This window comes from Lissotriton helveticus, chromosome 3_1, assembly GCF_964261635.1.
Source record: "Lissotriton helveticus chromosome 3_1, aLisHel1.1, whole genome shotgun sequence".
In the NCBI taxonomy this organism is placed as follows: Eukaryota; Metazoa; Chordata; class Amphibia; order Caudata; family Salamandridae; genus Lissotriton; species Lissotriton helveticus.
Genome location: NC_136061.1, coordinates 990,929,922 through 990,943,725, shown reverse-complemented (window position 1 = coordinate 990,943,725; position 13,804 = coordinate 990,929,922). Strand labels below are relative to the sequence as shown.

Here is a 13,804-nt window from a genome sequence, read left to right as displayed (position 1 = left end):
AATAGAAGCTAATGGAGAGATAGGGAGTGTGGATCAGAAAAAAGTCGAGAAGGTGGGAGGGGCAGAAAAGGAACAAACAGAGATACCGAGCTGAAGGGGACAGCAAAGCAAAACCGTGAACATGAAAAAGGGAGGGGTGGCAGGTCATCAAACGAGGGAAAGATCAAAATAATCATTCACCACTGACATCTTTAAAAAAACAAATGTTGTAAAGCAAGACCTGTGGCCTACAAAGGCTGCTTTGCTCAACAAATCCACCCTGAAATGCCACCGTTCACAACTATACCTCATTTTCCTACTCTATGACCACAACCTTAAACTAGATTGCTCCCATTATGAGTCTATACTTCTACCCGCCAGACAGTAATATTAAACCCAATATTGGCTTCATTCTCAATCAACTTTTTTTTTTTTTAAATCATTGAGACCACAACTGATTAATCAAGGGAATATGGACATTTAATATCTATTAAAATAAAAAGAGGAAGGGGAATCCATTTCCTTAAAATAAGGAATTTGGCATATATTAACATAAATTGGCATGTCTAAAAATATTGTTAAGTACAAGTATTTGATTTAAGGAAGTTACAAATGAATCAAAGGTTAGGGTTAGTAATTTTTTTATTTTAAAGATATTTGTTAAGCACATAATGCATCCTCCATCAGGGTCTCTTGGCGAAATCAGATTATCACAAAAAGGGGGCAGGCCATACATCATACTGTAGCTAAATAGGTACACTGAGAAAAAACATGTTTTTGACGTTTTAAAAAATTTGACAAGAGGTTTCATTCCAAATCTGTAATTTAATGTGGCTCAAAGAAAGGAAGGTTAAACCCCAAGGCTTTGCCACACTATTTTCCCAACATAAATTTGGGAATGTCGAATATGAGTTTTTTTTATAGCTCTCAATGTCGGGTAAGGGACGCAATTAGTAACTGTCCGCTATAAATTAGAATTCCATGCATAGTAAATTGGATACATTATTCAAGATGACTTTACCACTATCCATTTACTGACCAGAGGTCAATTTAGTTGCCATAGCAAGTTGGAAACATGGTCTAACCTTTTTCAGTCAAGCAGAGTCCGGGCTGCAATATTCTATAAATGTTGTTGCTTTGAAATACTGCTTTTTTGAAGGCTAATCTAATCAGAATTGCCATAATCAACCAACAAGGGGATGCACAAAAGCGCTAACAACCCATCACTCTGTAAAGGTACCAACTCTCCATATCATTGCACACATTGTTTCCAGCTGTGGTTTTCTCAACGAAAGAACACATTGGCTGTGATGACAAGGAGGGATGTGATGCGTACACAATAGGGAAAGGAGAGGAAGGGGAAGACTTTATGTAGTTTTTGAAGTGTTAAAAAAATGCTTTATTTAATATATTTTTGTGTGCTTTTGCAAGTTCATCATCAACGAAGTTGGCAAATGTCTTCTCGTATGTATGTATGTAGTGTATGTATGTAATGGTTTGGTACAAGTCGCACAAACTCAGGTTACAACTGTGCATCTCATATATTGAGGTGGTGTTTTGTCATCACACTCTCCATTTTTAATGAATTTATCTTTGAAAATGTTGAGCTCCTCTAGTTAAGCATTGCATCAAGAAGCAGAGTCAACTCTGCTATGAAATCAGGATCATCCCCATTAACAATGAGGTGGATCTGGATGTCTTTAGCGTTAATGCATAAACTGTGCATATGTCAGCTTGAAAAGGAACTTCACAATACAGTGGTCAGGAGGAAGAAGTAAAGAAGTCAAGCTGAACTTATCGTGTTCTGCCAATAAGGGGTCAAAACACTTTCAAGGTGTCCTCCTGCCAAGTCCAGGCTGTGAGACATTGAACTAACAGCTGGTGATCAATGGTGTAAAATACTGCTGACAAAAATATCAGGTTCAGTGCGCATATATCCCCCTCATCCACTGTAATCCCAATGTTGTCAACCACAGAAGTGACACTTACCACAGTACCAGCCCGGGAGTAGGCCCCTCCTTCAAATCATCAAACGGGCCAAGAGCCTACATAAAACTCTGCAGCTGAAAAGTAGTATTAGGAACAACTAAAGTGTGATTACTTTATTTAAAAGAATTAAGGGCTACGTTTAATAACAGGGTTAGATTAGGGGTAAATATTTAATTAAAGGATTGTAATGCTCATATTTAAGGGATAAGGTTATAATAAGGATAAATATTAACTTTAATTATAAACAATATACATTTATTCAGAGTTCGCATGAAAGAGGAAATGCATGCCATTACTTTTAAATAATTATGTGTTTTAATTGATTAAGGATTGAGGTTAGCATTAGAGCTTATTTTAATTTGATAAAAGAATAATTCGTGTGTATATTTACCATTTCGTTAGGTAAATAATACATTTAACTATACGTTTTATAACATCATTTAAGGCTTGGACTAGCATTAGGGTGAAGTTAAGGATAGTCCATTTTTTATTGAATGTCATGTAACACAGACTACATTTTAGGGATAGGAATTAAGACCAATTAAGAGTTTGGGTTGTATTAGGATTATTTTAAGGATAATAATATTTCAATAACATGTATTTGCTAAAATACAAGTGTTAGCGTAGGGTTACATATGAAAAAGCATCAATTAACAAAATAAAAAAAAATAAAAATATATATATATATATATATATATCATCTCAATCCAAAGAAAGCTCCTACTGAACACCACGAGACCCGTGGAGGGTGGCGCGCACGCCGGTAGAGCCTCCGGCATTCAATAGTAACAACAATCCACAAAGTCAGCGTGCTCTCAGGAAAGAAACAGACACGAAACCGTCAGAGTGTCTGTTTACTTCACAACGCGTTTCACCTCGGAAGGCTTGATCACGTGATCAAGCCTTCCAGGTGAAACGCATAGTGAAGTAAACAACAGACACTCTGACGGTTTTGTGTCTGTTTCTTTCCTGAGAGCACGCTGACTTTGTGGATTGTTGTTAATATATATATATATATATATATATATATATATTTATATTTAATTCAATATTAAAAGTTTGGTTACTGTATGATTGAGGTTGAGTGAGACACATTTTAGACTCACCTTACAGACGAAGTGGTCATTGATGTGGTGCCATTGCTGTATTGAAACATTGATAAGCAGCCATTGATGTGAAAATATACAGCCCATCCTAGGCCATGTCACTTTCAAGGCCAACACATGCATAGCGGTGGACATTTCCAACATAGGGTGTGCACCCTTATCTTATGATGAGAATCCATTTTCCCTGTATTAAACGGGGTAACAGAGGCAATCCAACTCCAGCTCATCGTCACTTACGTTTTGTTCTCTTCAGTGGTGTTTGCTCTATCGGCTGGCAGGCTCCCTGTGTTTCTTTTTTTTTTTTTTTTAACTCTAAGCCTCACATTTTTTACATTGTTTCTAGCATTTGGTATTGCACACATCTTAACTCATTGAGTATCAGATTAATCACTATTAATATTCTTTTTCCTCTTCATCAGGTTTTGCTGGAAGGTCTGCACAACCAAAAGCCTAAACGCCATGTGACCATCATGATCATACTGATAAGCTTATTAATAGGCATTTCTTTGTTTCTGCTACTAACATATTTTCTTTTCAAGGTAAGTCTGTCTATATATGGTAAAACTTTGTGTGATTTAAATAGTTTAAAGTGATCTTCTGTTTAGTATTGTTTTCATCTGCCTGCAAAATTGATTTATCATTAATATTTAATACAATGGTGTTCTGTGTAGTAAAAAAGCGAGAATCAAAACTCTAAGGGTTCAATTTAGAGTGGCACAGTAAAGGAACTTCCAAAATGGCAGATGTACTGTCCACCCCACTCTTAGGGGCAGATTTACAAGCCCTTTGCGCTGCCCGTGCATCACGTTGCATGACGCACCGGTGGTGTAGCCTGCTACGTGATATTTACAAGAACAGATAAAGTCACACTGCGTGACTTAACCTGTTCTTGTAAATATCGCCCCTGTTCATGCAACACTTAGCATGTTGGGGGGTGACATCGGTGTTCCCACGCAACACCCATGTCCACGGATGCATTTCCAGATTTACGAGAAATCGTAAATCTGGAAATGCGTCCGAATGCTACGCCACCCCGCAGCGAGGTGCAACGAGAAGACATGTTTTCATTTCTCCTCGTTTTTTTACTCTTTCAATGTGTGCTGCATTCTACAGCACACATTGGAAGAGGAAATCACCTCAATTGATTGTTTTTGTGCAGGAAGGTGCCCCTTCCTGCACAAAAACAATCTCCCTACAACGCAGGCATCCTTGCACCATGGTGCTGCGTTAGTTTCTTGTAGATCTGCCTCTTAGTTTCCCTGCCCCCCTTAAGAGGTCAGGGAACTGCTCAATTTCCGTCAATGAAGCAACGCCTGTCTCTGCCACAGTATACACTTTGTAGGCAGTCTAATGTCCCTGGGCTCATAGCTCTGCAGCATCAGACGGCTTCCCTAGACTATTTGCTGCCGCTGTGACCGTGATTGCCGCTGCAAACTTGGAAGAATCATCATGTGATCTTCCTTCCTTTGAGGTTTATTTCTGGGGAAAAAACGCACACTTTGATGCCGCAACATGTTGGTCTAGGTTGCATTACATTTTATTTAGAAGTGCTCCCGTCATGTGGGTTGGAGCACTTTTTTTGTGGAGGATTTGGGGGGGGGGAGGGGGGGATACTGATACTGCAGAGAACTTTAAAAAAAAGTGGGATGGCCTTAATTCTCTGCAGCTTTGCAGCTGACCAGCGAAGAGCTGACTTAGCCCACTTGTTGAGATGCTGATAATTAACAATACCTAAAAGTGTTTGCTGCAAATTACAACTTCCTTTTAGGCAACAGTGCTCTTATTGCGCACATCTCAGATGTATTTCAAAATGTTAACGCTTTGCTTCAAAGTTCAAAAGTCATCTTTATTTTCAGTTTAAAAACTTTCGAATCCTTTCATTGGGAAATAAATGCCAGTGCCAGTCTTAACCTTGATGCTTCACACCAAGAGAAACTTTCTCCCTCCATCGCCATCCACTGGAGCAAGTAGAACAGAGAACGAGAGAAGCAGGGAGAAAGCATGAAGAGAAAGAAAGTGCAGAAAACATTCAAATAATGAAAGCTGAAAGGAGATTTAGAATCTGGGATGAACTGAAAAGAACTAGACAAGTATAGCATATAATAACAATGCAAAATGTGGATAATGAATTTAAAGATCTGCAAAAAAACAAGAAAGAAGAAAGGTAAAGAAAGATGGGAATACACTACATAAATGCAAAGAGGCACTGGATGGTTTAGTCCCATGTGTAATCGGAAAAGCAAATTGTTCGAATTCTTGAGAAATGGTTCAGTGGACAATTAGTTATAATCTGAGGGTCATAGATGCTTATACCAGTCAGAAAATCCAGCGATTAATTGCACCTACTGCAGAGATATGTATATATAGAAGAATGTATATCTATAAACTCTGTTATAATTTCAAATCCTAGTCCGGTAGCTTTCTCCCTCCCAGCAATGCACAGACAGTGTGGAACATTCTATGACCGGAGATTAAAAAATGCAAACGCCCTACATTTTACAGATGTGCTAAATAGCAACAATGCAGGTCAAAGAAATCAAATAAACAAGTTTAACTATCATGTATGTACTTGGACCAAATATTTTAAATCCAGTTACCAGTAGACCGAGGACAGCAAAATAGGTACTGGATATTTTGCTCTTTTAGCTTCACCTGTAACCACACACCATTAGCATTCCCAGTCCTTGCACATTCTACTCCATATCACAGAATCCCCTGCTGCCTGCTTCATAAATTTCTCGGGTGTTATCCAGTTTCTTCCCCCTGAAAAAGTCCTTTCAAGAGCATCACCATGACTGCATCCCTGTTACCGAAACGCCTTCCTGCCCCTGCAGACAGTCATGAGAGTTAGTGAGTGCTTTTAATTCACCAGAGACCTTGTCCGAGGCCACTTGTAGAAGCTTCTCCAGCAGCTTCTGAGGTGGGCTATCGTCATCAAGAGCTCGCAGGAGATTTTAGCAATTCTGCAGGAGAGATTGTTTTGTGTATGCTGGATGCAGCACACATAGAAATATAAAGTAACAAGGAGAAATAAAGATATTTCTCCTCGTTATGCCTCACCTGGGGAGGCGTATCTTTTTTTGCGCAATCCCAGGTTTACCAGGCCTGGGAATGCTGCAAAACCTAAGGGAGTTGCTTGGGAATACCCACGCAACACCTCCCAGGCGCAGAGTAAGGCAAACCAGCGATTTGCGCTGCGTTGCTTTACTCAAGATTTATGAAGCCACTCAGGGCCACATAAGGTGGCCTTGCGAGGCTTCATAAATCCCTCTTTTGAATTGCGTCGCTCTTGCATCACATTGCGTGGTGCCGGAGCGCCACAACGAAGGCTCGTAAATGTGCCCCTGCGTTAGAAAAAGACATCAGTTATCTGGTGGTAGGAAATATGTTTGCTTTGTTGGGGAGATCGGAAAAATCAATGTTCACTCCAAAATGATGTATGCCAACTAAAATGCTATACGAGTTTGATAAAGAGACAGCTGGGTCACACAGGGGTGATATACTAAGGGGGTAATTAACCATATTAACACCCACAGCCTTATGTTGACATGTCTGAAATTCTAGTGAGATTCCCAATACACTGTGAACTTTAATTATACTTTTAAGTTCATCCTTTAACGAAAACAATAAAAGATGAAAAACAGTGTTGAACTCCAAGCTTGTCAAGCTTTGCCATTCACATTTATACTTCTCAACTTGAAGAGAGTTTTACACAATCCGGTTTCTTAACTCTGCAGGGTTAAGCATGAACTCCTTAAAAATATTTCAGGATAACATGTTTCTGGTATTAATGAGTTGTTTTTCATAAAAAGTGAATGAAGCATTGTGATGAAGATAAGTTGATTGAGGAGTGGGAGTTCACTATTTATTTGAATGTCTATTATTATACATTGCTTACAAGCTAATGTTTTAATTAAATACTGTTTAATGTAAAAGTGTGTGTAGCTACACAAATATGTTTCAGAGTACAGCTATGTTAACCATGCAACTATGCTAATTTGTTTTTTTTTAATGTATGTTTTAGGTCGGTTTCTTTGAAAGAAAATATAAAACTCTTCCGAAAGATGTTAACCAAACAGGAGAAACAGATGAAGCCCTACACACAGCGCTAAAGACTGAGCCTAACGGCGTCTACTAAAAAGATTGGAGGGTTCCACTTGAAAAATACTGTTTAAGTTTGTGTAATAAGAGTTCACATTTATTATAGCCCACTGTCGAGGGCTATATCAGTTGTTGAAGGTGGAAGGCCTTTAAGGCTATTAGAACATTCCACCAACTGAGGGTTGAATATTCAAAATTAAAAAGGGAGAAACAGAAAGACAAACATTGGAATGTTTGAGCAGAAGGCTTATGTCAGCCATTATTAGCCCTTAACCACTTCACTGTCTTCAAAGGAGCTCCCAACATTTTCAGTGTTCTAACATAGCCTTATAGGCCACTGCCGAGCGCTGTGCTGGTTGTTCAAGGCCCTGCCCGAGTTATAAACTTGAGCCGCAGGCCCATAATGAGGAAGAGGGTGTTTAACAATCGTTAAAGCCCATGGCGGAAAGGCTATAAGGATATTAGACCATTCCACTCACTGAGGGTAGAATGTTCTAAATTAAAAAGGGAGGAACAGTAAGACAAGCATTGGAATGTTGGGACCGAAGGCTGGTACCAGCCGTTATTAGCCCTGAGCCACTTCATTCCAGTGCTCTAATGATTTCAATTGGAACTTTAGTTGGTTGATATCACAAATGACAAGTAATCTAGAAGGGTGATACGTGTTGCAAAGCTGAAGAACTAAAGTGAAACAAAAGCTTTCTCAAACATAGACTCTGGGATGATCCCATTTCTTTTACTCAGGAAAAAAACTGTGAACCATCTATCTGAAACTTAGGACTCTGATATTGGCTGCCCAACATATACTTTAGTAGAACATCTTTCACAACTTTAAGTCTAAAACAAAATCGAGTGCAAAGTTATTCATGGCTTTGGCTCTAATATTTTCATGTTGACATTCAGAATGCTAGTACTAATTGTTAAATTAATGGTGCATGTGCAATTTTTGGCATTTTACACAGTCAATTGGTGGACCATGTTATTTCTGTTTATACTCATGGAAACAGATCTTTAAATTAACATCAAGAAAGAAAGAATATCACAGGAAGGAATATCTTTGTTTATTGCCATAAATAGATGTCTGATTCCAAAGAATCCTTTAACTAGAAAAAGTTGAAAATCAGTTCAGCAAGGTAACTTTTGTTCCCACCAACACGAGGAGAGTGTTGCTCATTTTCTCCCCATTAATTACTGCTCTTGCATTTAGTTCACTGTCTTATACTTCAACAGAACTTCACATATGGCACAGTATGGTTAATAAAGTTAATTCAAAGAGACATTTGTGAAGGGGAAACAGACTGCATTAAATTTTAAACAATCTTAGAAAGTGGACCCTTGAGGATAAAGCAACAAATGCATAATGGGTGGAAACAATGTAAATCCGAAACTGAAGTTGAAAGAAGAGTAGTGCCTTTGTCCCTACATAGCAGTGTTATGAGAAAGACACATGGGGATGCTGATTTAGCATATTTCGCTTGTTTTAAAGACATCTGTTTCTGAAATAAATCGTCCTAAAGTCTTCAAACATTAGGGAAAAGACCTCTGTGCAGAGAACACATTATTCAAATTAGTAAAGCATTTGGTAGCTAGCACAGCAGAGATGAGGAGTGTGCCTTTTATTTTTAAACTATATATTTACTGTACAATTCTGACAAGTCATAATTTTCAAATTACAAGAGATTAGTTTGTTCGTTTACATTTCTGTATGCATTGCTACATACGAATATTTCTTGGGTGGCTGCCAAAAAGTATTAAGAATTTTCTAATTTAGAACATGGTTATACCAGTACATTGCACTGAATATTGCAGAATTTGTAAAACAAAACAGATATAACATTTTGTATATAAGAGTTATAGATTTTGATATTTGTAAAGACTATTTTTCTTTTAATGGAATACTTGCAATATATATATATACGTGAAGAAATGTGCTATTCTTTCAATACCTCCCTTCCACTGCCTCCCACAATAATTTCTCTCTTGACATTGATCTCTTTCTTACTATCTCCCTTTCTTTCACTGCCTCTCTTCCACCCCCTAGCTGTTTTATTCACCGTCTCCCTCTGTCCCTTTCTAAATAAGAAATATTTCAATTGCTTAATTTGCAGACTGTGAATAAGGAAACATGGGTTCTAATCCTGGCTCCCCTACTATACCACATTGTGTGATTCTTTTAACATGTCATCTCCTTGTGCTCCAGTCTTCATATCTGTCAGAACTGCTAGGGTTTAGAAGCTGCCTAAATTCACTTGCAAGATGCTATGTAAATAAAGTGACGTTTCTGTTGTATATGTGTATTAAGGTAAAATAAAGTAAATATGGTCCTTTCCTAACCTATTTTGAACATTTGCCTCTTAAGAACTTGCAGATAGTTTTATACTTTTATATGATCATGTAGATGCAATGGCATTGTTGTATTAATATCACTTGCCATGCAAAATCACATTATTGTGCGCACATTTACAAAAACGATAACAGATTGAGAATGCATAAAAGTTGTTACTTTGTATATCTTTGGTCTGATTCTAAATGTAAACATGTGTATTCACTGGAGTTTTAAAAACTGATACTGTACACGATAGTTTACTACAATATTATTTTCAATAATGAAAAGGTTTGTCACAATCGCTCTTAAATTACAATGAACATAATAAAAATTCAAATTTCACAAAGGAAGACCAGATTAGTTTGTTAAATTTTAGATCTCATCCTCGGCACACTTTACAGACAACTACATTTTATTTTGGATTCCTCAAGCTCGTCGATGATTCCTCCATATAGATTAATCAGTTGTGGATGTAATCTGCAAAAATGAATAAATACACATAGCATTTTAGTTTCATAAAGGAAAATCCTGTGTGCGTGCATAGTTACTTGATATCTGTATTGGAACATACACTACAGTTTGTGTTGGCTTTTTTTAACTTTGGCATATTTACAGCATCTTTTTGACATTCTTTGTGGAGTGTAATTTGCATTCTACCACAAAACACACATTCTGAGATAATGCAAGCAATGGCATGCCTTATCTCAGATGATAGATCACATTAGTTAATATTCTTCAAAAAAAAATGTTTAGTTAAAAGGGAAACAGTTACTTGCTATTTCAGTTTATCAGCATTATGGATTACAAGTTGTGGTCCTGGATAAGTTATTCCCTTCTTTATATTCTTGGCAAGTCCACTTTTGTCATGTATTTTATTAATTACAGCAGTTACACATTTCGGTTCTTAACACAAACATGCAAATTATGCAAGACTAAAAGACATGCAAAAATAAAATGAAAAAGAAATCACGGAAAAGCCATAACAAAACCATGTTGTTGGACATATTTGTTGTTTTCCCCTTTTCAATCACTCTCTGGACACTACCTCTGACATCAACCCTTCACCCTGAACCTCCTCAGAAGCAAAGACTAGGAGAAAAAAACATACATCTAAACAGAAGGAAAATAAACACAAAGCACATATAGTGTTGGAAATAGAGATTTTTGGTTGGCAGAGGTATGCACCCCTTCCAAGCAGGAATCACCACACTAGTAAGGGTAAGCTAGATACACACTAGAAGATAACCTGTGCTCACTCTGGTAGCTTGGCACAGAGCAGTCAGGCTTATCTAAAGTGGCAATGTATAAAGTACTTGTGAAGCACACATAGTAACAGAATGAAAACACCAGAAAAATACTCCACACTGGTTTAGAAAAATAGACCTTTTATAAATACATCAAGACCAAAAAAACAAAAATACAATGTATAGAAGTTGACTTATGAATTTTTAAAGAATAAAAAGAATTGTAGAGCTTAAAGGCAAGTAAAGTTTTTAGGGGTTGCTTAAGGTCGCGCAGGACTGAGGCAAATTCAACAGTTAAGGCAGACTGCAATGAAGTGCAGGCTGGGCACAAGAGCTACGCAGGCCCGGGGAACAGAGTTCCATAGATCTTGTTGTAAACACAAGATGCAGGATTGATGTGCCATAGTCAATGGGATGCGCTGATTTCACACACGCATTAAGGGTGATTCATTGGTTCCGAAGACGTATGTCTGAGCCACGATTAATTGATTCCAAAGCTGATGCACCAGGTTTCTCCACGCTTTTCGAAGGAATGTGTCGACAGTCCTTCAGTGGTGGCGGAGATGCGGTGGTCTTAGTGCTGCGTCAATGCTAATAGACCAGGTTGCTCCACACTTGTTGAAGCGATACGTCAATCTTTTTCTGTGGTGGCAGCAATGCTTCGGTTGATGCGCAGTGTCGGTGGTGCTGCTCAGTCCCAAAAGTGATGCACCGATTCTACTCCCACAACAGGGTCGATGTGTCAGATCTGCTTCCTGCAGACAGGAATTGTGTGCAATTCACTGGTGCAAGTATCTTGGTTCGCTTTCAGTGAACCAGGCACAGGAGCAGTCGTAGTGCCTTTGATTACCTGAGTCTCAACAACAGAAGGCAAGCCAACAAGCCCTTGGAGCACACATGGAGGAATAGGGCGATTTCATCTCTCCTTCAGCAGAGTCAGAGAGTGGCAGGCTGCAGAGCAGCACAAGAGAAAAGCCGTCCTTCCAGGTTAACAGTCCAGCAAGGAGTCCTTTAAGCAACAGAACAATTCTTCTGACAGAGTTTCAGTTGTAGATCCAGAGGTGTCCGTTTTGGTGGGGTCGGAGACCCAGTACTTATACCCAGTTGCGCCTTTGAAGTGGGGGTTGTTACAAAGTAAGGTCTTCGAAGTGCACAAGTGTCCTCTGAACTCAGCCCTGGCCCCAGACTACCTGTGGGCTGTAATCAGCCCTTTTTGCTTGGTCAGGCCATTACCTATTGAAATGTCAGCTCCTACCTCCCTTCCTGTCCAGGAGGTGCCATCAGAATGCAGATGTATGTAAATGGATCCTCAGACACACGTAGCCTTCCTGCGTTTGTGGCTATCTTAAGGGAATGCATAAAGTGTATCTGTCACCCACCCCAAACCTGTATTGGAAACCCTGCAAGGCACATAGAGCTGTAAGTGCAGAGAAATGCCCACTTTCTAAAAGTGACATTTCTGAAACAGTATTGTTAAATCCACATTCACCAGTAAGGAGGATTTATCAATACCATTCCAAAGATATAAAATACCATTAAACAGCCACTCATTTCTAATCGGGAATTGCAACTTAAAAGTGTATTAAGTAATTCCCAATGTTAACCTATGAGAGGAGTAGGCCTCACAGTAAGGAAAAATGAATTGGGGTGTTTGCCATGACCAGGACATGCAAAACTTAAAAAGTACATGTCCTACTTCTTACTTAGACAGCACCCTGCCCTTATGGCTACCTAGTTTAAACAGGACAAGGGAGCCCAATAGGTGTACAAGGACCTTGGGTAGTTATATTTTGCAAAACAGTGGTCCTTGATGAGGCTCAGTATTAATGGCAACAATAAATATAGACTGAAATCAGTTCTATATGACCACTATCCAGCCGGATAATAAGATTTAATCAGAAAGCAGTGATCAAAATATTTTAACAACAAACAGAGAGGGAGACAGTCCTGTACCCAACACATGAAGGTGAAAACAACACAAAGGACAAGCAATCAGGCATAGCAAGGCGCTTTTCTGTAAAGGTTAAGGGTTGAACAAGCGTGATAATCAACAGTAACCGGTACACATTACATTTGAATAAGTTTGTGTGCATCGCTAAAAAAGTCGACGACGTTTCGATCGCTTTTACACAATTATTGGGATCATCATCAGGACAACATGAGATAAATGCCTGAAAGACATACATCTACATTATTACATACAAAATTAATGTAGGAAGACACCGGGGGAAAAAAGGGAGGAAAAAGGATAGAGATATTAGAAAACGTAAATCTTTTTCGTAAAGTGCAAATCGCGTGACACGCACAAGCCTATAGAGGAAGCTATAAGTGTGGGTGAGTCAGGCGCGCTTTTTAGGTCTCGCCTACGCAATGCGCATGCGCTGCATAGGAGGAGACCTCTTGGAATCTATTTGCTCTTTCGCCCAAATACGTGCACGCTTTGAATTGCTTTCAATGGCAACATATGCACGTTTTGCTATTCCCTTGCGGGAGCGAGCTTTGGCGACATCGGTTTGAATTTACTTTCAAACAGATGGTGCCCCTGCTCGCTCCCGCAAGGGAAACACTTTGTGTGCTCTCAGCCGCATTCCCTCCACCCCTCCCCCTCCGCATCTTCAGGCACGCAGGGGCCATATGTTTTTTTATTATCTCGCACTGTACCCGCTTTACCTTTTAAGAGTTACTATTCTTACATTGAATAAGTAATGCATTTGAAGGCTAATCGTTTTACAGCGTACCAAAGTTTACTGTACAAATCATATTATCAAAGTGTTTTGTGCTTCATTTCGAAAGACTACTTGTATTGTATATTGTTTTACTACAGCAGGCAGATTCTTTATTTACATGTGATACCGCTTCATTCCGCCTTCGTTTTCATCGAGTAAAGCTTTGTCTTGTCATTTTAGCCTTTTATCAGCGCATTTGTGATTTTTGAATGGGCATCTCTAGGCATCAACCAGAGTCGTACTTGCCGCTTTAAATGACTGCAGACAAAGAAATCTTGGTTGTTTGTCCCATGGCCCAACCGATTGTGTGTTGTGTTGTGGGTGAGCAGACTG

The 13,804-nt window shown here is 38.9% G+C and overlaps 2 protein-coding genes across 3 annotated transcripts in view; one reads left to right on the top strand and one right to left on the bottom strand.

Annotated features, from left to right (window-relative positions):
- Window positions 1-9,847, top strand: part of ITGA4 (integrin subunit alpha 4) — a 628,337-nt gene extending 618,490 nt beyond the window's left edge. For both annotated transcript variants that reach the window (XM_078681473.1, XM_078681474.1), the window contains 2 exons: window positions 3,494-3,613; window positions 7,099-9,847. In XM_078681473.1, coding sequence (XP_078537599.1) covers window positions 3,494-3,613; window positions 7,099-7,212 — 234 coding nt within the window. In that variant the 3' untranslated portion in view covers window positions 7,213-9,847. The remainder of the gene's footprint in view (window positions 1-3,493; window positions 3,614-7,098) is intronic.
- The window catches only part of CERKL (CERK like autophagy regulator), a 514,456-nt gene continuing 508,866 nt past the window's right edge, over window positions 8,215-13,804 (bottom strand). The window contains exon 13 of the mRNA XM_078681475.1: window positions 8,215-9,978. Coding sequence (XP_078537601.1) covers window positions 9,897-9,978 — 82 coding nt within the window. The 3' untranslated portion in view covers window positions 8,215-9,896. The remainder of the gene's footprint in view (window positions 9,979-13,804) is intronic.